Raw genomic sequence first — 27192 nt, forward strand, 5'->3', positions numbered from 1 at the left:
CGTTAAACCAGCTATTGAGAAAAAAGAACGTTGAGTTAATCAGACATATTTTTCTAGTTTATAAATCGAGGCTTTACTGATAGAATGCATTTTTTCATTTAAACAAGTTGCAGGATAATCGCATTAAAAGATTTTTTATTCTTTCAACGCATTATTACTCCCACCATTTTCTTTTATTTTATTGTTTTAAAGCTTTCAAGGTTTCAAGGAGTAATCTTTATTCTAGGCATTGTATAAAATTTGAAATCAACTTCTTGCAGCAATATAAAAAAATATTTGAAAAATATAAAGACTGTTGACAATGCATTCTGTCAGTATAGCGCTATTTCAACGTTATTCCCAACTTGTGAAAATACCCTATTGCAATAAAGGTTGAGGTATTGAGATTGAATTCGGTTATTCAAATATTCGATTATGATAATCGACTATCGCAATTCCAACTCTCTGCCCGAAGGCCCCAACATTATTGCATATGCATATTGAAAATTTGAGTTGTTGGTCGCCGCAAACGTGGGACTGGGGATTCGATGCATTTTTGCGCGGTTGTTAAAAACTTTCTGTTATTTGTGTTACAAATGTGTGGAATCCATTGTAATTGAGATATTATTGACAGCTGGCCACACGAAAACACACCGTGAGCCACGCTACTGTGTAACTAAGCTCGTAACTTTGAGGTTAAGTTTATGATCGAGACGTTTTGACAGTCTTGAAATGGATTCACAGCCCTCCCAAGAAGTAACAGATCTATTAAGACAATGGGAGGAACTGCATTCAAGCCCCAATTATGACCCAATTCCTACATTAACAAGGTAAAACATATGCATACATATACTCAGAAAAAAAAACATCTTAGTTGTCAAACAGAGTTTTAAATTAAATAAAATAAAGATAATTACGCATATTTCAGCTTGTTTCTTAGTGTTAAACTACCAAATACAATCAAGGCGTTGATTTGACGTTAATTTTCCTTTAATTTAGTTTATATTTGTTGTTGTTTTTTAATGTTTAAATTTCTATGTGGGAGGCGCGCGATTGTACTCATTTTTAAAAAAGCGAAGAATTGACGAGGTGTTACACCGTAAATGCATATAAAATGGCATTTATACTATAATTTAATAATTTCGTATCTAGATTCCTCCCGAAATTATCGAATATGATTCAGTTCTTATAAACGGCCAATTTGTGACGTCTGGATCCAAAAATATCAAATGCTTTAAACCAAAAGACGCATTGCGATATAAAAAAATGTTTTTAGTTTCAAGAGACTGATAACTCAACCGAAATGAAGCAATTATCGAGCTAAACTAGCAATATGTGTGTGTATAAATGAATTAATTCTATGTAAGACTTCAAAAGAATATTATTATTATGGAAATCTTATGCAGCGCCATTTTCGTAACATAATACTTCTTATTTTCCACATCCGCTCCTAAGTGGAGCATGTGGATTATTATTATGGAAATCTTATGCAGCGCCATTTTCGTAATATAATACTTCTTATTTTCCACATCCGCTCCTAAGTGGAGCATGTGGACATCACCAGTTGCCTCCGGGAGACCCTATCGCCAGCCTCCTCCCATGTCAATCCAGCGCCCCTTAGTTCCGCCAAATAAAGTCGGAAGATCGTCATCGACGGTCTTCCAGGACGGCGTGAGCCCCCGGGTTCAAAGAAGAGGCAACTCGGACTCATGTTAATATTTATTTATTTTTTTATTTCGATGGCTTATGCCTTTGACAAAGTATAACATAATATAGAAAAACAATTATAATAAAACAAAACACCTGCGCACAAGTATAGAAAATATAGATACATAAAATTAAATCAGCAGAAAATAAAGAAATAATAAAGGAAAATTAAATAAGAAATGATAACATAGGTATGCAGCAAATTAACAATAAATGAAGGGTTTAAACATAGAATTAAGAATAATCCAGAAACCGCACACGCGCATCAAAAAGAAGGCGACTAAACTACTCTTAAAGGAGTAGTTTTACGTTTTGACCATCAGTTTCTTAAGAGACGTCGCTCAGTACGCAACTCCCGATTTAAATTCAACTTTGCCGTTTTAAAGTGTAGAAATACTGCTGGGATAAAAAAAACAGGATGGGAATACATTTCATGTATAAGTAGCAAATGTGTGTTGCCAGGGTAGTCAATTTTTTATGCTACTTTGCTCATCATATATCATGTAACATGACATCAAAATATCCACTTTATGCAAAATAAAATTTGTTACATTTTTTGAGTTCAAATTTCATAAAATTAATTACTCTTACTAAATGACCCTTTCCTTGTCTACTCTGTTGTGTCAATCAATGTTTCCGCGTGTACAATAACATTTTAGAGAACTTTAAAAAAAATTAAAATTATCTTACGTAATGTGTTATTATTATCTTTTTCGCAATCTGGCAACATTACGCGGCGACTTCACGCATGCACGCGGCGAAAGTGGGGCAAATAGGGGTTTTTTTGGACACAGCCCGATGTATTCAAATATGATGAAAGTGTTGTATGCTCCAGGTGCATAAAGAGAGCCTCCCATCGGACCGTATTACGGGAAGGTTAAGAACAGGATGCCTCGCTCTACAGAGAACTAAAACTACCACAGCCAAAAATCTTTATACTTACATAGGACGGAAGCTTTTCAATAATTTACCACAAATCTACGTCAAGAAATAAACTACGGAAAATTTAAGGATAAATTAAAGAAAAGCTTCTTGACATAATTAACATTAACTGTATTTTGAAAATGGAGATGTATGTTTAATATGCTCCTGTGTTTATAAATTTTGTGTTTTTATTTAATATTCTTTAGTGTTATATTTTCTAGTGTTATATTTTCTCAATTCAAGTTCAACCTTACGTGTCCCATTTTTATACTGAATGTATTGTTAATTGTTTATTTATGCTAATAAAGGTTTTTATTATTATTTTTTTAATTAAAAAAATGATTCTACGCTCCTTCTAGACTATTCCTAATTCTATGGGTTTGAATATAAAAAGTATTGAAGTAACAGAGGCGACGTATCACAGTATAAACAGTAAAACAAGTATAACACAATTTTTATAATTTAGAAAAGAAGTGATTAAAAAGTAGTGATTTTAATTTGCATAAAGATAAATGAAATAAATCTATGTTTCCATGTTTATTCGCTAACATGTGGAACCGTGGAATAGGTGAGTATTTGGCATCGTTTGAACTATGCAAATTAACAGCAAAAGAAGTATTTTGTCTCGTCCAACGCTGTCTCACATAAAAATTCACACATTTTAAAAGTTCGGGACTGTCAAGAACATGATTGAATAACTCGAAAAGCAGCACTAAATCTGAAATTTCCCTTCTATCACCAATACATATTAATTTTAACCGCTTCATTAAACATTTATAGTTAAGCTCTTCAATTGGAATGTTTTATTTGAAATTCATGAATCTTAAAAACTTATTGTCTCTATGTCTTAGTTTATATAACTCTTATGCATGTAAAAGCCTAATGGACTTGAAAAAAATATAAAATAATAATAAATATATTTACTTACTATTTATTCCTAGATTGGCTGAGATCATAGAAGCGGAGACGGAGAATTTCATGAAAAAAGATCCAGACCCGTTTGACGAGCGACACCCGTCGCGTACGGATCCATCGTGCGCCCTCGGGCACGCGCTTAAAGTCATGTTCAAAAAAGACAATTTCATGACCAAGGTAAAAATGTGTATGGGTATATTGTTGTCGACAAAATAGGTTCCATAAATGGCTATTTCTTTGCTCCACAACAGACCAAGAGCCCCAAACACAGTTGAGAATTGCAGCACAGAATACCTAGGAAGAAGATTTGAGAGAAATCACAAAAAATCACATCTGGTTTAATCGTAATATAAATAATTCCTCCGTACGTGCGATGTCACTGAACGACTCTTGAGAAATACCTCATGTAAAACGAGGCTCGCACAGAGACATGCATATTTTATAGGCCCAAAAATTTTAAATTATTTTTTTACTAATAATATTTCATTGATTCCAAACTTTCAAAATTTTCCTTCTTTTAAAAAACACGCACTATCTTGGATTCAAACTAAAGATATGAACTCTTTTTTTCTATGATTTATTTTGTTGCCCTTTAATAATAAGGAATATTTTTGTGATTTTTTTTTAATATTTTTATTTCCTTTTTTAATTACTATTAAAAAAAAAAACATATTATCTTTTACAGAATATTTTATTTTTTCGTTCTTATGTTATACAAAAATATTATAACTGTTCATTATTTATTATAGGAGCAAAAATTCATTAACATTTTCGTGTATACCCACGAACAGGCCATGCCTTTGTGGGTTTTTTTTTGTTTACTATTTTTCTATTAATATGTATTTCATTGATATGTAATTATGCTTTATTTTTTTAATACTCTGTTTTATTATTATGTTTATTGTAAAAAAACAAAAAAAATAAATAAAAAAAAGGCCAAAATTAAGGAGGGGTGACAAATTTAGGAGTCTCGCGGGGCATGAGTGAGCGCGGGGACATCGCGTTAGAATACGAGTGTATGCAAACCTACTACACATGTTAGATGAGTTGTTAATACGTAACTATGTTATTTTATTTTTTTTAATCATTTATTTAACTTTTTGTACATAATGTTATTTGTACAATGGCGGGCTTATTGCCAAGTGGCAATTTCTTCCAACCAACCAATAAAATAAAAGTTTAATTATTATAATTCAAGTTACAGAACATATTCGATAGAAAAAAAGGATTAAAAAGCTTAAGATTTATAAAAATAGAAATAAATGTATATGTTTATAAATTACCTTAAATCAAAACTATTACACAATGGGAAAAAAGAAAAAAGAGGAAAAGGGAAAGGAGGAGAGATTAAGGAAGAGAAAGGAGATGTTTCTTCAGACGTGATTTAAACAGAGATAATGTAGTAACATCTTTGATGGTGGATGGGAGATGATTCCACAGTGGAGCCGCATGGACACTATATGAGTTAGAGAAGAAAGAGGAATTGTGGATGGGTATTAAGAGAGTGCCTTGAGAATTAAAACGAAGAGTATACAGGAGCGTTAGGACTATGAAGTACATTGAACAGAAGTGAGAGGGAGTGATAGGAGTGATGTTATAAGAGTAGGATAGCAATATGCGAAAAAATGTACGGGGATGAAAACCGGTGCTCTGCGTTTAATTTTGGTGTTTTTACTGAGAATCGAATTATTCTATTTATTTATCGTTAGTAGCTCTCCGAATTTTGGCAGGGGCGGTTTCTTTGCGCTGCGAGCGTGAGCTAATGGTTTTTTTATGTTTTTAGCAATTATATTAAAAATATTATCAATTTTGACTTCAACTATAAATAATTTTTAGCAAGCAATTGCCCAATAATATTTTATTTTTCCGATTTAAAATCTCTCATTTTTTGCATGTGTAATGACTATACGGCACGGTAACCCGCAGATATTTTTGGGACAGTAGGGGAACGGCTAGGAGTACGATAATAAAATAAGTATTCACAAATTTCCCTAATGCATATATTGTGAAGTTGTTTGCGTTTATTTAGCCGTTCACCGTTTATATCAGGATGTCCTTCCCATGGCTGTTTACGGTGTTTTTTATTCCGTGATTTCAGCTCGTGAATGACTATGTCCGGGACACGTACTACAGCAGGCTGAACATCAGCGGCCGCGACGTGCGGAAGCTCAACATTGCCGCGTGTCGCCTCACCCTAGACCTGATGCCCGGACTCGAGATGTCCGTAGTCTTCCAAGTGAGTTCCACCTTTAGCTGTATCACCGAGGATCAATAATATTTTAAGCGTACCCAAATGTTGATAGGCAGGAACTGGAGTTGTCAAGATTGACATAAAACCTCAATGTTATTTTCTATTATTTTTTTTATTTATAAACTTTTTTTAGTATAATAATAAGAATATTTAATTTTTTTAAGGCCATTTTCAACGATATGTAAATAACTCTTATTAGAAAATGTGAATCAAGTTGTGATAAAGTGGGGTTCGAACCACAGATCTCTGATCTATAAGTCTGCGACACAAGCCACGGGACCACAGCCCAGTCAATTGCTTGTTATTATAGTTGGATAATTTATGTACTGCCATTTTTGTGAAAATCACCTCTACAAACGAGAGTAATTCTGCGTCAGCTTCATAAACACCTTTAATGTTGAATTTCTAAAAAAAAATTGTGAAATCAGGGGGTCTACGCAAAACAGAAAAAATCGCAAGAGGTCTTCGAGACAAAAAAGTTTGGGACCTCTGCTTTAAACGATACCATCACCGTGATATTCTTGTACAACAACAAACCATCACGCCGTTTCTCCATAAGGGTAGGCAGAGAGGATAGAATGCCACAACACTATCTTTGCACACAGATCTCGCTTCCTCTACATTCATACATCTTCTCATGCACGCGCGCCAATTATTCCGACTTTTGACATGTCCATCTTCAAGTATTTGTTGGATTTGGTCATGCCATGTCTTTCTCGGTCTTTCAACATTCGCATTGTAAATATTCTTAGCCGTTCTTTCGCTGTCCATTCGTTCTACATGTCCAAACCAGTGCAGAGTTCCTTTCTCGATTTAGTCGATAATGCTTGTCTCAACCTTACATAATGTACGGATCTCAACATTTGTGCATCTATTGTACATAGTTTTACCACACATTTGCCTGAGAGATCGCATTTCGACAGCATTCAGCCTACTTTCATACCTGTTTTTCCAAGTCCATACTTCGCTCCCATACATCAGGGTCGGGACCAGGACTCCGTTGTGAACTGCCAATTTTGCCTCTTGTGACAAACATTTATTTGCCAAGGTCGATTTAAGTGCGCTGTTCACTCTGTTCCCAGCACTCACCCTCCTTTCAATATCTATCTCAGTCATTCCATCCCTAGTAAACATACTTCCCAGATACACAAATTCCTCTACTTGTTTTAGTATAACTCAATTCACGGTGATTTCACATTTAGTCATACTTTCATTTCTTTCAAAAACCATCACATTCGATTTATCGACATTGATCAGCAAATGGCTTCCCTCGCATACATCGTAGACCTTTGTTACCAAGAATTGCAGTTCCTCTTTGTTGTTAGCAAGAAGCACGGCATCGTCAGCATACAAAAGACAATTGACATTTAAATCACCCATTTTTGCTCCCATTCTTAAGCCTTTCAGCTCATATTCTTGTACTTGACCAAAATTCCTTTTTTTCAGGATAACGAAGGCCTGATTCACCGCCTGTACTCCTGGGCGGAGCACTCCGTGGAGCCCCTCCAGACGTACGCCACAGGGCTGCTGGCCGCGGCCATGGAGGTCCAAGATATCGCCTCACTCTTCAGGTCAGTCCCTCCAATATGTAAACTCCCATCTGCTGTATAAAAAAACAAATAAATAATAAAAATAAAATTAAAATAAAACACAAACAGTAAAAACATTACACAAGATTATGGTGTCTATTGCTTACATTAATTATATTAAATACATTTTACATTATTCTATTACATCTTCCAAATATTCATTTATATTATAGAAACATTTATTGATTAGATTATTAAACTAATATATCAGTAAATTATATTTTAAGTAAATTGAAATAATTTTTCAATAATAATAAAGAGTAAAAACAGCTTTCTATTTTAATTAGTATTGCATTATCATATTCTGTTTTTCTTATTGTTTTTTTTTTTTTTTTTCTCTCGTGTATATTCAAAATTATATAACTCTCCGAGCACAAGGGCTAGTCTCTTTTTTGGAAAGTTACAGTAAATATCATTCAAAAATTATCAATCATGTAATTTTATCAATCAATATATTTTTTTTTATTAATTCTGAAAAAACAAATCATTAAAAGGCTCGCTTACGTTCCAGCTACCAATAATGATTATTTCCGTGTTGGCAGGGAGCAGAACGCGCGCCTGGTGCCGCTGATGCTGCAGCGCCTGCACCAGCTGCGGCGCAAGTGCCACGCGGAGCCCCCCCCCTCCGCGGGCGCGGGGGGCCAGCAGCCCACGCGCCACTTCGCCCGCTTCGCGCCCGCGCTGCCGCTCCACCCCGCCCCGGAGGAGGGCAACAGAAAGCGACGTGAGAGCCTTTCCCATACTTTAAGAATTATTTACTATCATATATAATTGACAGTATTTTGTGTCTGTCCTGATGTTTGTAGTCAATGATTGGATTCCACCCCTTAGGGAGTTATTATGACTGTAGGATTAGGTTGTTGAGTTTTGGTTTGAGTTCCTACCCCAGTTGGAGATAGACAGAAGACACGAGGTTGCTGTTTAATGCGTATTTATTATATGGCGAATAAAATACAGCACTTGGTTGTGTACTTGGACTGCACTTGAATTACATGCTGGAACTGTGTGACTTCGTCGAGGTGGACTGAAGTTACTGAACTGAACTTGTTGGACTGGCGTTGCGTCCTGTGGTCTCTTTATAGACCACATTCCTTTGCAGTTAATTTCTTCATGGTAGGGACGATGTGAATTTACTGCAGAACGATGCCCCCAATTTCACGTGCAATACTGTTAGAGTTGCAATATAATGCTGTATTAGATTCTATACAAAATGATGACATTGCTTTCTTCGGTCATCGCACTATTTCAGGTGAAATGTTTTAGCATGTGTCACCGATTATGGACTAAGAGCCCTACATGACTAACATATTACAACAGAAATGGAGATAGCCCTGTAAATGCCTAGGCTTCTATATTCCTTATCTAAAATGTTACATATCTCTTGTAAAATGTGAAATCCTGTCTTTGTCTATGTAAATTTAGATTAGATGAAAATAAATAAATAAATTTGGAAATGTGTTTGCCATTTTTTATGGACTGAATAGGTCCAATAATAAATAAATAATAGTTACAGAGATGAAGAGCATTTTAGAGAAGGTAATTTAGAGGTCTAGGTATCTACAGGGCTTATGACCTGTCATTTATATATTTGGATATCTTATACAGCGCAGTTTCTGTGAAAATCATCTCAAGGGCACTGTACAATAAATAAATATCCCAGCACGTCTTGCAGCTACAGAGCGCATAGACGGTTGGGATTCTAGTTCCTCGTCTCCAATTAAGATATATAGGAGCTAGATTACAGCACGTCTTGGAGCTACAGAGCGCATGGACAATAAGAAATCCAGCCCCTATTTACATTTTTTATTTGACAATAAAGTTTAGATTTTTAGTGATATTTTAAAAAACAAATTTATAAAAATTGAAGTTAGATCTTGCAGTTACTGAGCGCATGGACGGTTGGAATTCTAGACCCCATTTACTAAATTTGATAGTTGATAACATTTACCTTTTGAAGCTAGATTACTAATCGTCTTGCAGCTACAAAGTGCACGGACGAGTGAAATTCTAGCAACTTAAAATTATACCAATAATTATACAAAAGATTTACCAAAATAAACATAGTAGTAAATTCGTTAAGTGTCATGCTAAAGAGTAAACAAAGTCATTGGCTGGTTTAAGTGATTACTTTGCACACTGTTGCCACTTTACACAAAATATTGTTGATAAATCCACCCGGTCTATTTATAGATCCAAATTACCCTTCTTAATAGTTCTTACTCTTTCACGACCCGTGTTCCCTTTCCAGTGAGGTTTGACGGCGGGGTGGAGGCGAGCGACGAGGACCCCGGGGGACCGCCCACCAAGCAGGCGGCCGTGGCCGGTCCGGATAATGGGATCAAGCGTAATTCCACCGACAACTTCTCCAAAACGGCCACCAATGATAAGGCGGCCGTGTCCAATGACAGCATCATCAATTCAAACGCAGCAAGTGAGTACAACTGCCCAATATTTGATGATTTAGTTGGGGTATAGGATTTTATTTCACATGTGGTTTACCGCAGGGTTCCATTCTCGAGCCCCTGTTATTTTTAATATTATGTGACGTCTGTGTCCGGGCAGATTAAGACTATGTTGCAAGAAGAAAGCCATTGCTACCTAAAGGAAATAAACAGAAAAGATTGGTATTAAAAAATAAAAAAAAATTGTGGACAGCGGAAAAATGGAATTGTGCTGTGAACTGGTGAGTTGAAATTTGATATTTTCAATTCCAATCCTCGTCGATATTTGAGAGTAAGACTACTACTACTACCATTATGCAATTTCTCCGTAGGCAGAGAGAATGGACCGCCACACACGTCTATTCTGACATGCATTCCTAGCTTCTTACACATCCATACATGCCCCTCGGTTCTGCCTGCCTTTGACATGACCAGACTTAAGATTTCAGTTTATCTGATCATGCCACGTCTTCCTCGGTCGTCCTCGTCTCGCGTTACCGTTCATTTTCGCCATATATACTTGTTTTACCATTCTTTCGTCGTCCATTCGTTCTACGTATTATGTACAATTACACCAGACTCAAATTCATTGATTTCCCACACATTCGTCTAAGAGATCGCGTTTCGACCGCGAAGTATATGTACACTATAGTGTAGCAAATTAATTTTATTTGTATGTAAATCCTATTTTTTCCATACATTTTTCATTTGCTCCCTTGAAAACCTTAAAAAGGGGGTTTTACCGTATTCACTTTTCCCTAATAAATATTTTGTTCGGAGACTCTTTTACACCGCTGTATGCACACAGGTCCCCTGGCCGAGGGAATGATGTCTCCGCCCCGGGGGCCCCCACTCCCGCAGACTCCCGCCAAGCCTCCCCCCGACTCGGCCAGCAACAGCTCCTGGGCGGAGATGGAGACCTACGTCATCGGTGAGTCGCACATTCGCGTCATGCAAAGAACCTCTGCGCTGTTGAAAAAAAGTATAATAGTTTTAAAAAAAAAAACATGTTTGTTAAAGTGACTATTATTATAGCAGTCAGTTCGTTCGCCTACCATGCAAGATGTCTCTGGTTCGATTCCCGACATGAAAATATTTATTTAAAAGGGTGTTTCCACACTAGAATATTTCATAGTCCCTAGACTGGCGATGACTGATCAAGACACGCTTCGATTGGTGTACCAATGCAGTACCCTATGCACCATTCGGTGTGGAAAGGAATGATTTTGAAAATCCCTAACGAAACTTCAAAATTACACTGCCGTAGCATCACAAATTCTGGTCGGTTTAAGTAAGAAAATCAGTCCAATTAAATTTTATAATGTGCATTAAACCTTATTAAATAAGCATCTAAGGCCGTGAGTTGCACTTTGTTTTGTAATAAATGGGTAGCATTGTTTTGATGAGCCATTGTTTTCGTCAATATTAGCCAGGCGCTCAACGGATTCAGTTCCGTGGAGTGTAAACTTTTTGCGTTTCGGTAGTTTTAAAACGTGTTCAAATTTGTAATGTGATTAAGTTATATCTTTACTAATGAAAAATAATTTTACCAATATAGATAATTGACAAAATGTTCACAAACAGTGATCAACTTCAAACCTCGGTTGAGGGCCAAAAGTAGTATGAAATATTTTGTTAATTTTTTTTTACGTTCACTGTGATCCAAAATGCAACCTTTTAGACCCCTTTCACTTTGATGTCTAAAAAAATAAAAAACTTCACACATCATCGGCCCACTGTAATGTATATATATATATTTCTTGTTATTTTTCTTTTTATACCCATGTTTTAATATTGTTTTTTAGTTTTTAATTTTTGTACATCTAACTAACTCATTATATTTTATATTGTAAAAAGCACTTGTGCCGTATAATAATAAATAAATATAAAGATTGTTTTTTTTGCAGGTAATATTCAGATTCACCCGCCGACAGATGCCACCAGACAGATGCTCATCTTGAGATATCTCACTCCCATGGGAGAGTACCAAGAGGTAATACTGGGCTCGTGTTTTTATTTTTATTTTATTTATTTTCTTTTATTCAGGAAACATACAGTACAGTTACAAAGTTTAATATTTTACACAATTAGACTTAATTCTAATGGACCAGTGAAGTTTCCATATTAAAAAGCAATTATATGTAAGGTTAATTATGAAAGTATAAAAAAGAGAAGGAAAAAGAAAACATAAATGAAAGTTGTTCAAAATTAAAATTTAAGTGAAAAAAAAATATTTTAAGGTTTGTAGTTTGTAGTGAGTATTTACAAATGGAAATAATATTAAAAATGAAGAAAATTTGTAAGAGTAATTAAAAATTAAGAATGGAAATAAAGAATGAAAAACATGCTCAGATGTAACATTTTTTTTAAAAAAGGAAAAACATAAACACATATTTATTTTAAGGGATTCAAAGAAACGATGAGAAGAATCTTTAAGTGAAATATAAGACAGTAAATTTAATATTATGTATCTTTTTTGGGTGATACCGTGTATGTTGGATTTGATCCGACGTTTCGGCTCCTTCCTCGACGTTTCGGCTACCATTGCAGGAGCCATCTTCAGGGAAAACTGTGTTTTCCCTGAAGATGGCTCCTGCAATGGTAGCCGAAACGTCGGATCAAATCCAACATACACGGTATCACCCAAAAAAGATACATAATATTGATAACAGTGACCGTGAAAACCTTCGCACCTATTCAGTAAATTTAAATTTACGTCAATTTAAAAAACATCTTCAAAATTAATGACACATTATAGTAAGAGCAGCAATATATTGATTTTATTAACATATATAATATAAGTAATTAAAAGTAGTTTAAAAGTATAAAAACATGCCAATGGCAGCAGAGAAAAAAGAAAAAATAAAGAAGGAATAACAAGTATAGCAAGTAATCTTTAAAATTTGAAAAAGCAATATAAGGAGAAGATTTTAAACCAAGAGAAGTCGATAAAATTTCATTAAAGCGATTTTAGTAGTAATACAAAATTTCAAAAGAGAAATTTGATTTATAATAATAAATTGTTTTATTTATTTATTTATAGGCAAACCCCGGAATTACGTCCCCGCAATGCGCTTTTTCCTGCGATCGTATAATATTTTAAGTCTCATTGAATTTCGAATTTTTTAGCACATCTAAAACCCAGTTTTACATTTTTTTCCTGCAATTCACGTCATAAAAATTTGCAATCCGCACTGAAAGCTGACAGCTCGACAGTCTGAAGTTACATGCGCCTATATCTCGCGTTCAGCTTTTAGTCTGTGTTCTTCTTCCTTCTGAACACATCCTGTGGTCTTGTCCCTTTCCCGTTCTCTATGATTACCGAATGGAGCTTCTCGCTACTATCCGTGGCCCTGTTATAGGTCCTCTCGGACATACAGATCTGGTGGCTTCTAAAAAGGATTTTGAGGCTTTTGAAAAGTTTTGTAATTATTTTGGCGAATTGATCATGTCCAATCGATTAAATCCCAGTCAGTGAAAAAAAGGATGCGGGGAAAAAGGGCTTAAGTCATAAAATGGTCAAAATGTCTTAAGTATACAGTTATGAAGCGATTTTTTTTTGCGCATTGGTGTATTTATTATAAGTTGTTGATACTTATCGATCGTTGCATTACAGGTCAAAAAGTCTAGAAAATTTTTTGATTTTGTGATCCAAAAGACTCGAGTCATGTAAAAAAAATTTTGTTAAATGCAAAATTTAAGAAACACAAAATGTCTAGAATAATTTTCTAAGTATTTTTTACATAAATACTCAAAACAGTTGAATTCTTATGATTTGGCAGCTGTTCTCTCGATTTTTAGACACACTCAAAACTTTGATTAGCTCTCCTGAAAAATCGACTTTTTTGACTTAAGCCCCTTTTCACGTACGGAAGCTTAATTGCCTCCATTTTTGTGTTTTGATTGTAATTTTAAGTTTTAGATCTTGCCTTTTAATGATCATGTTTTTTCTGTTCCAGTTTCTGAGCCACGTGTTTGCGGAGAACGCCCTGGAACTGATTTTGGCGTACGTGAACCTGCGTGAGTCGAGGGACTCGCGACTGGCCTTCGAGGCCCTCAAATACCTGGCCGCGTTACTCTGCCACAAGAAGTTCTCCATAGAGTTCATCAACATGAACGGCCTGCAGGTAAATAGCGAGCCGTATTCGAAGGCTGTTCCTCAGTATGCATGTGCATATCGTCAGTAGGCTGATATAACCTTAAAGTAATAATACGGACAAATACCATTCTATGATTATCAACCACAAAGTTAGCCACAGTTTACAGCATTCTAGTCCTATTTAAAATTCTCAACTCACTCTTTGATGCGCCTGAACTACTGAACTCGATAAAATTAAATATCCCAACTAGAAACCTCAGACAAAACTGACTCTTTCATACCGATAACCATAGAACTAACCATGGCTTCCATTCCCCTATGCCCAGAATTCTCAGGTCTGCCAACAAACATACCAATCTTGATTCCTTTGATAACAAGTTGTCTTCTTTCAAACGATCACTGAATCAAATTCAATTATAAACACCTCTCTCCCGCTTCCACTCCCACCGAGTCTACTATATACCATTGTGTCTCCCTAATTTCCTTGATAATAATTTTCTATGTATAAATATGTCCTTAAAAATGCCCATTGGGTGAGTATATAAATAAATTTGCAAATTATTTTTTTATATTCACGATGCGGGACAGACACAGCAAACACAACCTCATTCTTCCGGCTCTGGGTGCCTACTGACAATTCGCAACTTGTTCAAACTTGACACTGACTATCTCACAGGGGCGAATAGTCCATATAAGTGATTATGTGCAGCTTACCATTATATTTTACTAATGTTTTATAAAATCTGTTAATTATTACTAGAATTTCCAATGTAGATTGATTGGGAAAACTAAAAGAAACTTTAATATTAGAGTAAAAGAACACTTAAGATGCTGAAATAATAATAATTTTTCTGAATTCGCAAATCATCTGATAGAAAATAATCATAACTTCAATAAAGACACTGGATTAAAAGTACTTCATGTTGAAAATAAAATATTAAAATTAAACAACTTAGAAATCTTAGAAATTAAAAAAGCGATTCATAATAAGAAAACAATAATTAATAACCAAATAAACAATATTTCTTTTAATCCTCTCCTGGCTTACTTCAAAAATAATGATATCAAATTACCACCCGTGTAAGAAAAAAAAACACTTGATTTATTGGGTCCACGTGTAGTATTTAGTGAACATGATAGAAATTAAATAAAAAGGAATTAATTCATTAGTTACGTAAACCTTGACAAAGAAGCTAGTTTGCTTTGAAACCGGTCGGTGAAAAATAAAAATTTGTGGTTAAAAACAAAGTTGTTTTATTTATTTTATTATTTAGAAAAATAAATATTTGCGTTTTTATAATTTACCCAAATATCTCAATTTTGGTGACCGTTTTCTAATATTAAATAAAATAACTCACTATTAGAAAATGGAAACCAAGTTGGGGTAGAGGGAGGTTCGAACCTCGTACCTTTGATCCGTGAGTCCGCAACACTAGCCACGGGACCACAACTCGATTTAAATAATATAGTAAAACGAAGATAATTTAATGATTATTTTATCAAAATCATTATTTAAGTTCAGCGAGTACTCTCAGGCAAAAATCCTGCAAAAGGAAATCGACTGGAGATTGTCGGTCTCGTGGCGTACTGGTTCTTGCGTTTGCCAGGCATCAAATAAAAACAATAAATATTGATCCACTGTATTGTATTTTATCATGTCGTGGTGAGAAATGGGCCCATCATGCGATATCATGCAGTGGGCTCGTGGTTTGCGCGCGCACAGCGGTCCAGTCTCCGTGAATGTACAGTAGTAGATTTTACCTATGGAAAAATACTAAAAAAAAAACATTTACTTTACTAAAAGAAATATTATAATTGCAAATTGTGACTGTGGCCATGAATGCCAGGTCCCTCTTGAAATGTAGGAAAAATATAGTAATTCAAACAAAATACAAAGCGTCACTATGATATGTCTCTCCCCAGCGATTCCTGGAAGTTCCTCGACCGTCCGTGGCCGCCACCGGGGTGTCCATCTGCATGTACTACCTGGCCTACTGCGAGGAAGCCATGGAGCGCGTGTGCCTGCTGCCGCGCCACGTGCTGGCCGACCTGGTGAGCTACGCGCTGTGGCTGCTGGAGTGCTCGCACGACTCGGGCCGCTGCCACGCGACCATGTTCTTCGGCTTCTCCTTCCAGTTCCGGGTCATCCTGGAGGAGTTCGACAGCCAGGTAGGTCTTCTAACATCTCTTTCGTTTTCCCGTGCCAGTGCCCTGCCATCATTTTGTCACACCTATAAAGCCACTGTCCTGTCCATTGCCACTTTAATTTTGCCGTATGACTTGTTAGGGATATGTTATTATTTATTTATTTATGTATTTATTCATATTTTTCGCTTACAAACTATAATTGATAATAAAAATAATGTGACCTCACTGGGGTTTCCCGTGCCGAGGACACTTATCAATATACTTTTTTGAAATTACATTTGAGAATAAACAAAGAAGACTAACTTAAAAACAAAGATAATTAACAAATATTCAGACAGTTTTGAAAACAAAGTATTTATGTACATCTATATTATTTATATTACAAAACACACAATGAAAACAGCAAAAACCTAACATAAGCTATACAGTTGTGGAGCAGTTGATTCAGCATTGGTATGGGCGAATGAGACAATCCATTTTACTTCTACCTAGCTCCACTATCCATTTTTTTATAGCCTTTTTAAACATTTTCTTATCACTAATTGTTTTAATAGATAGCGGAAGTAGGTTATAGATTTTAATTGAATAATACTCAAAATCCCTTTGTCCAAAAGTGGTTTCAGTTTGTATTTGTTTAAGTTGTCTATGTGTTGAGGATCTAGTGATTATATTATTTGTATGCGCTGTATTTTGGGGGTTATCTCTTTCATTTGAGTAAGAGTATTATTTTTCCAATATGTAACTTAAATGAATAAATAAATAAATTATAAAGCCGGTGTGCTAATAAATTATCTCTTATCGCAGGACGGCCTTCGCAAGCTGTACAACGTCATCTCCACGCTGCCCATCCTGTCCGTGGAGGACGACGTGCGGCTGTCGGAGGACGAGTCGTGCGCGGCGCGGCAGATCGTGCGGCACGTGTGCGTGGCGCTCAAGCGGTACCTGGAGAGCCACCTGCACCACAAGGCGGGCGCGCTGCGGCGCCAGGGCAAGCCGGGAGAGCTGCAGGCCGAGCAGCCCGCCTACAAGGTATGCGACCCGTCCGAGGACGAGTCTCTCGACCTTTCCAACAATTCTGCCAAATGCTTCCGTGAGCTTAGATTGAATTTAGTTTTCTCCAGCCGGAGAGATTAAGACACTGAAATTACTTGGCTTCGTTAACTGACAGAATATCCTCTGATTTTACTAATGTCCACACTATCAAAACTCTTAACTGCTCAACTGTTCGCCCTCTTCTAGATATGCCTTCTAGAATAGTGGTCTGGTCTCCATTATATGTGAATCGCATGAATCACATTGAATCAATCCAACATCGCTCGCTTTGAAAAGTAGCGTGGATGCTCGGACTAGAGAGAGGTAATTATTCTCATGCTGATATAGAGTCAATGTTCAATATTTCTAGTCTACAAAAATGTAGAACTAATATTGACTCCAAATCAATGTGCCATCATTTCTAAGACAGGTAAAATTCATTATTCCGACTCATAGGTTGAGAAACAATGAAGTACTGTTCATCAATCAGCATATAATAAACTATGGCCTTAATTCTCCAATGATCTGTCTCTGTCGTATTGTTAACTTGAGACAAGATCATCTGGACTTTTTTGGTTTAAGTTTACAAGGATTTAAACGAGCACTAAATAAATAGTCCAGATCTTATCTCGATGTCCCTTATGTTTGTCAATGCTTCTTTTTTTTACTATTCTTATATTGTAATATTATTACCCTATGAATTGTATAAAATAAATAAATAAGACATATTTGTGTTCTTAGAAGAGGTAGAACACAAAATAATCGGCTTTCTTTCTAGGCCTGCAAGTCGTCGCCCGAAGAGATCCAGGAGCAGATAGAGCGGCTGCAGGCAGCGGCCTGGACGCGCTGGGCCCCTTGCGACCAGCTCCTGAGACTCGGCGGAGTCACCCTGCTGCTGCAGATCATCGCCTTCTCCTACGAGTGGAACTTCAACGGCCGGTGAGTTCTTGAGCATCACGGGTTTACAGTAATCCTATGGTAGCGTTAACAAAGGTTGTATATAAAATCTCCGGATCATCTTCAAAAAAATAACATTATGAGGTGTATCTAGAACGCAAATTGTCATTGCCATAAGTTACAGAAAAAAAATCATTAATATTTGAAATATTGCATTTTTCATTATGACCCCGCAATTTTCATAATTACTCAGCTCACGCTGTGTGAGCGCGTGGAGGTGTGAGCAGACGATTAGCACTAACATCGTGCTGGATTATAGCACCCTGGGCCCCGATCGCCATGAAATTAAAAAAGTTTTAATAAATAGTACTTAACATTGTTTTGCAGAGCGGAGACGGTGCGCTCGGCGCTGGACGTGATCTCGGCGTGCTGCGTGGCGCCGCGCGCGCAGCTCACGCTGTGCGAGCGCGTGGAGATGCCGGAGGACGGGCAGACGGTGGGCACCAACATCGTGCTGGGCGCGGCGGAGGGGGAGATCGTGCCGGACGCGGAGGTGCAGAAGGCCGCGCTCAAGGTGCTCGTCAACTGCGTCTGCGCGCCCGTGCACAGGGTAACTACTCCTCTACTACTATCATTGATGTTCAGCAGAATAAAATGCTCGCCAAATAGATGCCGGAGAGCCCTGGACAACCTTTTTTTATTGTTATAAATTTTACATAAGTTACATACAAAAAAAACTAATACATAAACACAAAAACAAATCCTACAAAGGCATGGCCTGTGTGTGGCCATACATTTTATTTTCAATTTCATTAAAGGTCACTGCAAGAATACGATAGATATCAAAATATAAGTGCTAGAAAATTACAGAAAAAGCATACGCATACAACAAACCATCACGCCGTTTCACCGTAGACAGAGAGGAAAGAACGCCATATCACTCTATCTTTGCATACAGACCTCGCTTCCTCTACATTATTCATCTTCTCATTAACCTACTTTCATCGTCATTTTTCCAATCCCATACATTAGAGTCGGCACTAAGAACTCCATTGTGAAGTTTAGCCTCCCGCGATAAACTATACGTATATTTTTTTGCTAACTCGGTGACAATATGCAATGGCGATTGGATTTTGGATCGTAATAACCAAGTTTGACTGTATTTAAATCTGCTTTTTTTATCCATAATTTCAACAAAAGTTTTTGACGAATAGAATTCAAATAATCAAATAATCTCTGTCATATTGTCCTTATGAAATGCATCAAACAGTTTTGGAGCTATGAAAAATGAGTGTCTTCGCTCGAGTCTGGATTTACAATAAGGAATGTCAAGTAAACTATTTAATCTTTGACTAGATCTATTAATTTTAAAAAATAATAAATGTTGGCTTATAAAAACATATCATACGCAAACAGCGCACTAAATTTGGTGAACGCGCATTTGCGGTCGCAGGCCCTATGGCATGGAATGCTCTCCCAGCAGAGGTGCGAGGCTGTGAAAGTGAAGTGATGTTTCGGAAAAAAACTTAAAACCCACTTGTTCTCTAAATCATTTGAATAAATCCGTAGCACGTGACAACAAAATAAATTATTTTAATTAAATTACAAATTTAAAAGCTTCAATTAAATTAACTTAGCAATAGAATCACCATGTAAAGCGCCCTTGAGGTATTTTATTACGAAAATGGCGCTATATAAGTTATCCATAATTAATTAATTAATCATAGACATTGCTGGCAATAGATTCGTCGTAGGGAAAAGTTGAATTCTGCCCCGGTTTCAGATTGGCGGTACGACTGCGAGGTTCTCCATTGCGGGGTCTTCTAAGAAGAAAACTAACCTCAAATCTTACGAAGAAATTATACAGAAGGTCTGGGAAAGCGTACGAACCAACAATGGAATCATGGTAAGAGAGATTGAGATAATGAATTATGCTTTAATAGATGTAACGACAGAATAGTACTAGAAATAACCTTTCTTTAATATTTATTCATTTATATATAAATGGTTCAAAGAACCTTTTACAGTAACAAGTTTTACAGAAATAATCACAGCAGTGAAAAATTGATTATGTAATAAATAATATGAAATATAGTCGAATAATTAAAACTAAACAACTTAGTAGTAAAATATTTTTAAAAAAAACATAACATATCTAAGATGACAAATAAAAGATAACAATTAACTTGAGAAAATCTTACGTTCTAAATATAAATATAACAAAGTAAAATTGAGAACAATTTAACATAAAGTGGCTAGTATTTAGCTAGGTAATAGGTGCTACAATAATGCTTTATAAATAATATGTTTTTTGGAGCAATATGAACACTTAAATAATCTTAATAACACCTTTATTTTATCAGTAGCTTGGAAGAAGTTGGAATTTGACAATAAATCCACAAATGTATAATTTATATATAAATAAATAAACAAAAATATGTATCCAAGAAAACGTATAGTCTTGTACAATAATTATATTTTTTCTATTCATTTTTAATTTCCTCACATTATATTTTTACAATTTTTTGTTGGTCCCATGAAAAACGTAAAACAGTTTTTACTGTAAGGCTAAACAATGAATTCTTAAATCGATCAACACATAAGACTTCGAGGTAAGCCATGCCAATTCATCCCACACTGTGTTAGTGGCGAAAAGATCTATCCCTAAGAATTCCCAGTTGTGTGACAAATTGACAATCTACTCATTCTGGACGTTGGGGCATAAAAACAAAAGTTGCTCTTAGAAGATTTGATAAATAGCAGATTTCGACTTTGGTTAGAAACATGAAAATAAATTGATTGCAACGGAGATGGGACATCACTTATTTAAGTAAATACATTATTTTGTATTTAAAAAAAAAACTAAGTCCATCTCTGTTCTCTATGTCTCCAATGAACACAGTTTGAGAGATTGCTCCTTGATTGAAATAGGAATCATTAATCCTTTGCAATCCGAACAAATGTGCCTCTTTTCTTAGAAAACGGTGTTGGACAGACTCGATGTGGTCAATGCGAGTCCTTTAGAATGGAGACCAAATTGGAGAAGCGCATTTTATATACGGCCGTTCTTTGTCTCCCAGGTGCTGCTGCAGCTCATGATGGTGAAGTCGCCCATCACGGACGCCGACTGCCTGCGCGGGCTCGCGTGCCGCGCGCTGGCCGGTCTCGCGCGCTGCCCCACCGTCCGCCAGATCATCTCCAACCTGCCGCTCTTCACCACCGGCCAGATACAAGGTAGGACTCGCTGATTCCGAGCCAGTTTTGCCATATGTTATCGCCGACCTATCCCTAACTCTATGAGGCCGAGAGCCCCGCGTCAAGTTGGGATACAACATAATGGAAAGTGGAAGCGTGTACATAATTGGACGTATATATGCAGAAAAGATCCATCCGGTTAGACAAACACTTATGTAGTAATTCAATTTAGAAAATTTTCCATCATGCAATTCTAGAATTTCACATTTTGCACAAAGAGTCCAATGATATTTGGTCTTAATGTAGTAGAAAAATGTTTTCGTATAAAGATATGTAAAATATTTTTTTGGATCAGGAATAGTGCAAATGCTAAAATTCCGTCTACTTTATATAATTACATAAAACTGATCATCTTACCTTCATGTAACAAAAGTGATTAAGATTTGCTCATAATTCTAAATTATCCCTGGATGCGCTACGATAGGTGTACCAATGCAGTGCCCTATGCCCAATTAGGTGTGTAAATTAAATGATGATGATATAAGATAGTAAATTACAAATACATTTGTATGTCTGCATAGGCAGACAAATATAAAAAGATTGCATATTTCATGGATATAATGACGTGTCGATTAACTAATTATTCATAATAAATCCAATATAATAATAAAAATAGTGATAATCATGGTTTATCAACAAAAAAATACAATTTCTACATACATACTTAGGTAATAGATTTTTCTGGATTTTGTCTAGTCTGCCTGACTGGGTACAGCCTGTTTTAAGGCAGACATTTTTATGCAAAATAAACAATAACACGACTACCACTACGACCAACTAGTTAATTTACTATAGAGTTATACAATATTGATTTATACTATTTATTATTTTAGAAGGTTTTTGAGTAAATTTTCCAATTTTTCTCTACACAAACCCAGTAGCCAAATTTTACAAAATGTAGTTTGAACTTTTTTTGCATTTAAAATCTTAAAATCCGTTTAAGGCATATAACTCATAGTTGAAATGTTAATTTTGAACAAATGAAACACCATTGGCAAGAAAAATACTATTTCCATCATTAACAATAATTTTTCAAATCAAGTAGCTATCTGTAATTTTATATTAGGGTGATCTTAGATTTCCTCAAATATCTCAAAACTGCAATTTGACAGTTGGATCTTTTCTGCATAAATACTTTTCTGCATATATATTATATATGTGAAATAGACATTTTTAATACGACAATTATCAATTTTAAAATGTTCTTAAATGCACTGTTTGAAACAAATTATTAATGTCGTAATAAAACTTTCTTTTTCATACAATTCTTTCTCTGTTTTTGATGTGTATTATTATTATCTTATCTCTTTCTGATATTAATTTATCAAATATTTTTGTGTATCGTATATTATATTATTTTCACACATATACTTACTGTTAACTAATTTTCATTATTTGTTTTTAACAATAATTTGTTGATACCATTTTTTTTATACTTATAAGTATATGAAAATGTATTTATTTTTTTGTTTGAATTCTTTACAAGTTATTTACAAATTGCTTTTTAATTCAATTACTTTTATTATATCCATTTAATTTTTTTTTTCTTTTTTACTATGTAAAGTTTCACTTTTTATTTTGCATGGCAGTATGCTTCTTATTGTTTCTAAATGTATACAAAAAAGCATTGTTTATCTTTTAAATTTTTACGCACTATGTTTGTACTTACCTGTATATTTTTTGTAAATGCCCCTTGGGCGTATTGTAAAATTAAATAAATATATTAAACAATAGCAAAAATTAAAATTTAAAACATATTTGAATAAACACCTGGACAACACGCTCAATAGTATACATGTGTGTCCGGAAAGTAACGTCAGTGAGTCGATTACAAAGAATTTATCGAACTTTTCCTTACAACACATCAAAATTCTTCTAAATAGGCTCCTCCTGCGTTGACTTTTCCAGGCATCGAATGCGCCACAGTACAAGCTGCTTGGATCCCCTTGATAGTCTCGAAATACTTTCCTTTCATGGGTCCATTTTATAAATATTTATTTAATTTTTAAATGAAAACAATATTCGCTTCGATAATGGTGACCGTGAAAATCTATGCGCTTATTTAGAACATCTTATTTTTTTATTTCCTGATATCAACGAAAGCAAACCACCAGGCCGTTTCTTCGTAAGGGTAGGCACAGAGGATAGAAAGCCATGTCACTCTACCTTTTTTTTAAAAAATTCTTTGTTTTTTTTACACTATACATAAGAGGTAAAACAGAGTATTAAAAAATAAAAAATAATTACATAAAAATGAAATATTGCCTGTTCGTGGATATACAAGAAATGTTTTATGAATTTTTGCTCCTATAATAAATAGACAGGTGTTATATAAGAAAGAGAAAAGGAAATATTCTGTAAAAGATTATAAAGTACTTATTTATTTTATAGTAATTAAAAAGGAAACAAAAAATATTTAATAATCCGCGTGCCGATTATTCCGACTTTTGATGTCTGTCTACAATGATTTGTTGGATTTGGTCATGCCATGTCTTTCTCGGTCTTCCTCTATTTCTGCATCCATCAACATTTGCATCGTAGATATTTTTAGCCATTGTTTCGCTGTCCGTTTGCTCTACATGTCCAAACCGGCGCAGAGCTCCTTTCTTGATTTTGATCTTGAATCGATCTGGATATTTGGTAATCCGGATGGCTGGAGTTCAGATAAATCTGGGTGCCCCGCTGGATACATGTCTACGCACTGCAAGGTCAAAAATCATTCTAAAGTTGTTGCTTTAATCAGATATAGTAATGATCAACAAACGTTTATCCCTTTTCTAGGTCTGATGCGCGATCCCATCTTGCAGGAGAAGCGTCAGGAGCACGTGATGTTCCAGAAGTACGCCCTGGAGCTTATGGAGCGCGTCTCCGGGAAGACGAAACCCTCGGGCGCCGAGTTCGAAACGTCGCTCTACAACATACATCGGGTGAGTGGGATCCTAGAACAATTTGACAGCCATGCAGGTCGGCAACCAAAATAATGACATATTTTGTGGGCACAAAACTGCAACTATCTGGTTAATTATTTTATCTCCTTTCAGGCCAACGTGGTGGCGCAGACGCACATCACGTTCAACGACCAGCAGCTCTACCAGCTGGTGTACCAGCACCTGCTGTCGCGGGGGCTCTCGGGCGCGGCCGAGGCGCTCCGCTGCGACGCGGCGCTAGCCCCCGTGCTGCCTGCCCCCGCGCCCCCGCCCCCGCCTGTCTACCAGCCCGTCACGCCCCAGAGGGTAACTCGCATTTTATTGCAGACGTACACTTTATGACACACACTGAGCAGCACTAAAATTGTCACGGAATTGGTTTTAACCTGGGTCTATTATATGATTTGATGTGATTTATTTTTTTATATATACGCCCAATGGACATTTTTAAGGACATATTTATACATAGAAAATTATTATCAAGGAAATTAGGGAGACACAATGGTATATAGTAGACTCGGTGGGAGTGGAAGCGGGAGAGAAGTGTTTATAATTGAATTTGATTCAGTGATCTTTTGAAAAAAATCAAGACTGGTATGTTTGTTGGCAGACCTGAGAATTCTGGGCATAGGGGAATGAAAACCATAGTTTGTTCTATGGTTATCGGTAGGAAAGAGTCAGTTTTGTCTGAGGTTTCTAGTTGGGATATTTAATTTTATTGATCAGAGATTGAGTTGAGAATTTTAAATAGGACTAGGAGGTTGGATTTATTTCGACGGTCTTAAAGAAAAGATATATTTAAGCTAGTTTCTAGCTCATTATACGTACATTGGTCTCTGGATAATATGTTGTTCGCGGTTTGGCAACATTACGCGACCACTTTGCGCATGTAGGATGTCACGGCGGGGGGTGCATTTGGTATTTTTTGGTATTATCTAATGTCCGTGAGGTAATTTTCCAGACTCGCATGCTCAGTCACAATCGCGCCAGCACGAGCTCCATGGAGTGCAGCAGCACGCCCCAGCCGCCGATACTAAACGGCTGCTTACCCTCGGAAGACGCCTCTTGCCTGGGCACTCCCAACTCCCAACAGATCAAAATACGGTAATTAACATTATTCATAATTTTAATGAGGCCGATATCTTAACATAGACTGGTGAATACTGTGATAGATATTTTTTTCTAGATGGAATTATTGAGGCATTCATTTATTTAATTAATTACAAACATTTTCCATTTATACTACATACATACCCGTCAGAACAGTTGTACCAATACATGAAGGTGCTGGATATTTATTTTTATTTTATAAATTTATTGCATAAAATTAGTAATACATATTTATATTATATTTAAGGGAATCTATATAAAACTAATGAATAGAAAATGAAAGTGAGTGTTCTCTGTTTAGGATAGTCTCCATCTAACGTGGCTCAGCCTGTTCTAAGATGAAGATTTTTGATCTTTTAGAGCATAATTGCAGAGTGTGCGGACCAACTACTGTTTTTTTGTGATACTGAAGCGGATGAATTTGGTTTATTTATATGAGACAACTGTACCTAAAATAAGCACTCGCACACTTCAATTGCCTCTAGGCGCTGCCCCCTGGCGCCCGCCTGCGCCGAGCGCGGGCGCTCGCTGCAGAAGGGCGCCGGCCCCCCGCCCGCCGCCGGCCCCGCCCCCGGCCAGCCCGCGCAGGCCCGCGTCTCCCTGGACTCCATCATCACCGAGTACCTGGCCAACCAGCACGCGCTGTGCAAGAACCCCATGGCCACCTGTCCGCAGTTCAACCTTTTCGAGTGAGTGGAACCAGACTTGTTAATATCCGTAGCGGGTCGACGATGGAAGCAATTTTTTTATTTGTTTATTTTACATAAGAAATCTAGTGTGATTTAATAAAAAAAATACCTCTTTTTTTATTAAATCACAGTTAGTAACGGCAACACTGAAATATAACCCAATTTTTACAATTTTAAATTAATGAAGGTTAAGTAAAAAAAAAAAATCTTTTATTTTATGACTTTTAATTCCCGCAAAAACGGTTCATTGCATCGGCCAATACGTCACAATTTGGTTATATTTTGAACTTTGATTGTGACTGTTCAAATTTGAATATATATTTATTTAAAAGGGTGTTTTTACACTAGAATATGTCATAGTCCCTGGACTGGCACCTGATGCGTAGGACTGATCATCTTACCTTCATGTAACAAAAATGATCAAGATACGCTGTGATTAACATAATGTTTTTACACTTTGAAGTCAATTCAATATTTTTTTTTTCAATTCAATTAATTTATTTGAAATAATACATACATTAAAAACTACAAATTTTAGACGTACATATTATAAAAAGACAAAAAATACATAATCAGACTCTTGTCAAAATAGTAGGAGAATCCTGCTCTGGTTTTTGTTATAACCCTTTAACCATCCATTTTTGCTCCAGACCGATAGTGCCCTAGAAAATTTTTCAATTTCTGTCGACGATACGTGTATTTTAAACCGCGCTCTGTTCGCAGGCCCCACAAGTGCCCGGACGCGCGGCGCGGCGCGCCCGCCAACCTGGCCGCGCGCCTGCCGCTGCGCCAGGCCGGCATGTGCGCGCCGCGCTCTCGCCACGACGTGCGCCGCGTGCACGCGCACTTCTACCCCGCGCGCACGCTGCGCCTGCCCGACGACGACAGCTACTTCACCTGCTGCGCCTTCCACGTGAGTTCCGCCGGGGCCGGGCAGCGAGACGGGCGTATGGAAGCGAAGCGTGGAATGGAACTGACTGAGTCACAGTGATGAAATCAGGCGAGGGCGTTGCATCATCATCGATCGCAAGGGTCGGGTGGAGAATGCCGACCATTAGCTTGCAAACGTCGATCTCGTGAACGACTGTATTTGGCCTCCCTTATATCTAAATGTTTTGCAACAGAGAGGGAAAACATTTTTGAGAACAGAATATAGAATAGAATATAGTACACGGTAATAGGATAAAACAACGTGTAAAAGTGTGTCTGCTATTAAAATCGCGGCGCCT

General features: G+C 36.5%; 1 protein-coding gene across 1 annotated transcript in view; it reads left to right on the forward strand.

Annotated features, from left to right (window-relative positions):
* Nucleotides 1-468: 468 nt before the first annotated feature.
* The window catches only part of mahj (LisH and WD40 domain-containing protein mahjong), a 38603-nt gene continuing 11879 nt past the window's right edge, over nucleotides 469-27192 (forward strand). The window contains exons 1-20 of the mRNA XM_088238308.1: nucleotides 469-809; nucleotides 3552-3702; nucleotides 5624-5761; nucleotides 7223-7347; nucleotides 7908-8089; nucleotides 9614-9796; nucleotides 10615-10737; nucleotides 11714-11799; nucleotides 13766-13933; nucleotides 15829-16074; nucleotides 16858-17082; nucleotides 17864-18024; nucleotides 18370-18592; nucleotides 19766-19888; nucleotides 21063-21216; nucleotides 24019-24164; nucleotides 24279-24470; nucleotides 25126-25268; nucleotides 25760-25963; nucleotides 26687-26876. Of these exons, the coding sequence (XP_088094434.1) occupies nucleotides 712-809; nucleotides 3552-3702; nucleotides 5624-5761; nucleotides 7223-7347; nucleotides 7908-8089; nucleotides 9614-9796; nucleotides 10615-10737; nucleotides 11714-11799; nucleotides 13766-13933; nucleotides 15829-16074; nucleotides 16858-17082; nucleotides 17864-18024; nucleotides 18370-18592; nucleotides 19766-19888; nucleotides 21063-21216; nucleotides 24019-24164; nucleotides 24279-24470; nucleotides 25126-25268; nucleotides 25760-25963; nucleotides 26687-26876 (3261 nt within the window). The 5' untranslated portion in view covers nucleotides 469-711. The remainder of the gene's footprint in view (nucleotides 810-3551; nucleotides 3703-5623; nucleotides 5762-7222; nucleotides 7348-7907; nucleotides 8090-9613; nucleotides 9797-10614; nucleotides 10738-11713; nucleotides 11800-13765; nucleotides 13934-15828; nucleotides 16075-16857; nucleotides 17083-17863; nucleotides 18025-18369; nucleotides 18593-19765; nucleotides 19889-21062; nucleotides 21217-24018; nucleotides 24165-24278; nucleotides 24471-25125; nucleotides 25269-25759; nucleotides 25964-26686; nucleotides 26877-27192) is intronic.

This window comes from Micrasema longulum, unplaced genomic scaffold, assembly GCF_059751315.1.
Source record: "Micrasema longulum isolate JH-2025_06_02 unplaced genomic scaffold, ASM5975131v1 h1tg001857l, whole genome shotgun sequence".
Classification (NCBI taxonomy): Eukaryota; Metazoa; Arthropoda; class Insecta; order Trichoptera; family Brachycentridae; genus Micrasema; species Micrasema longulum.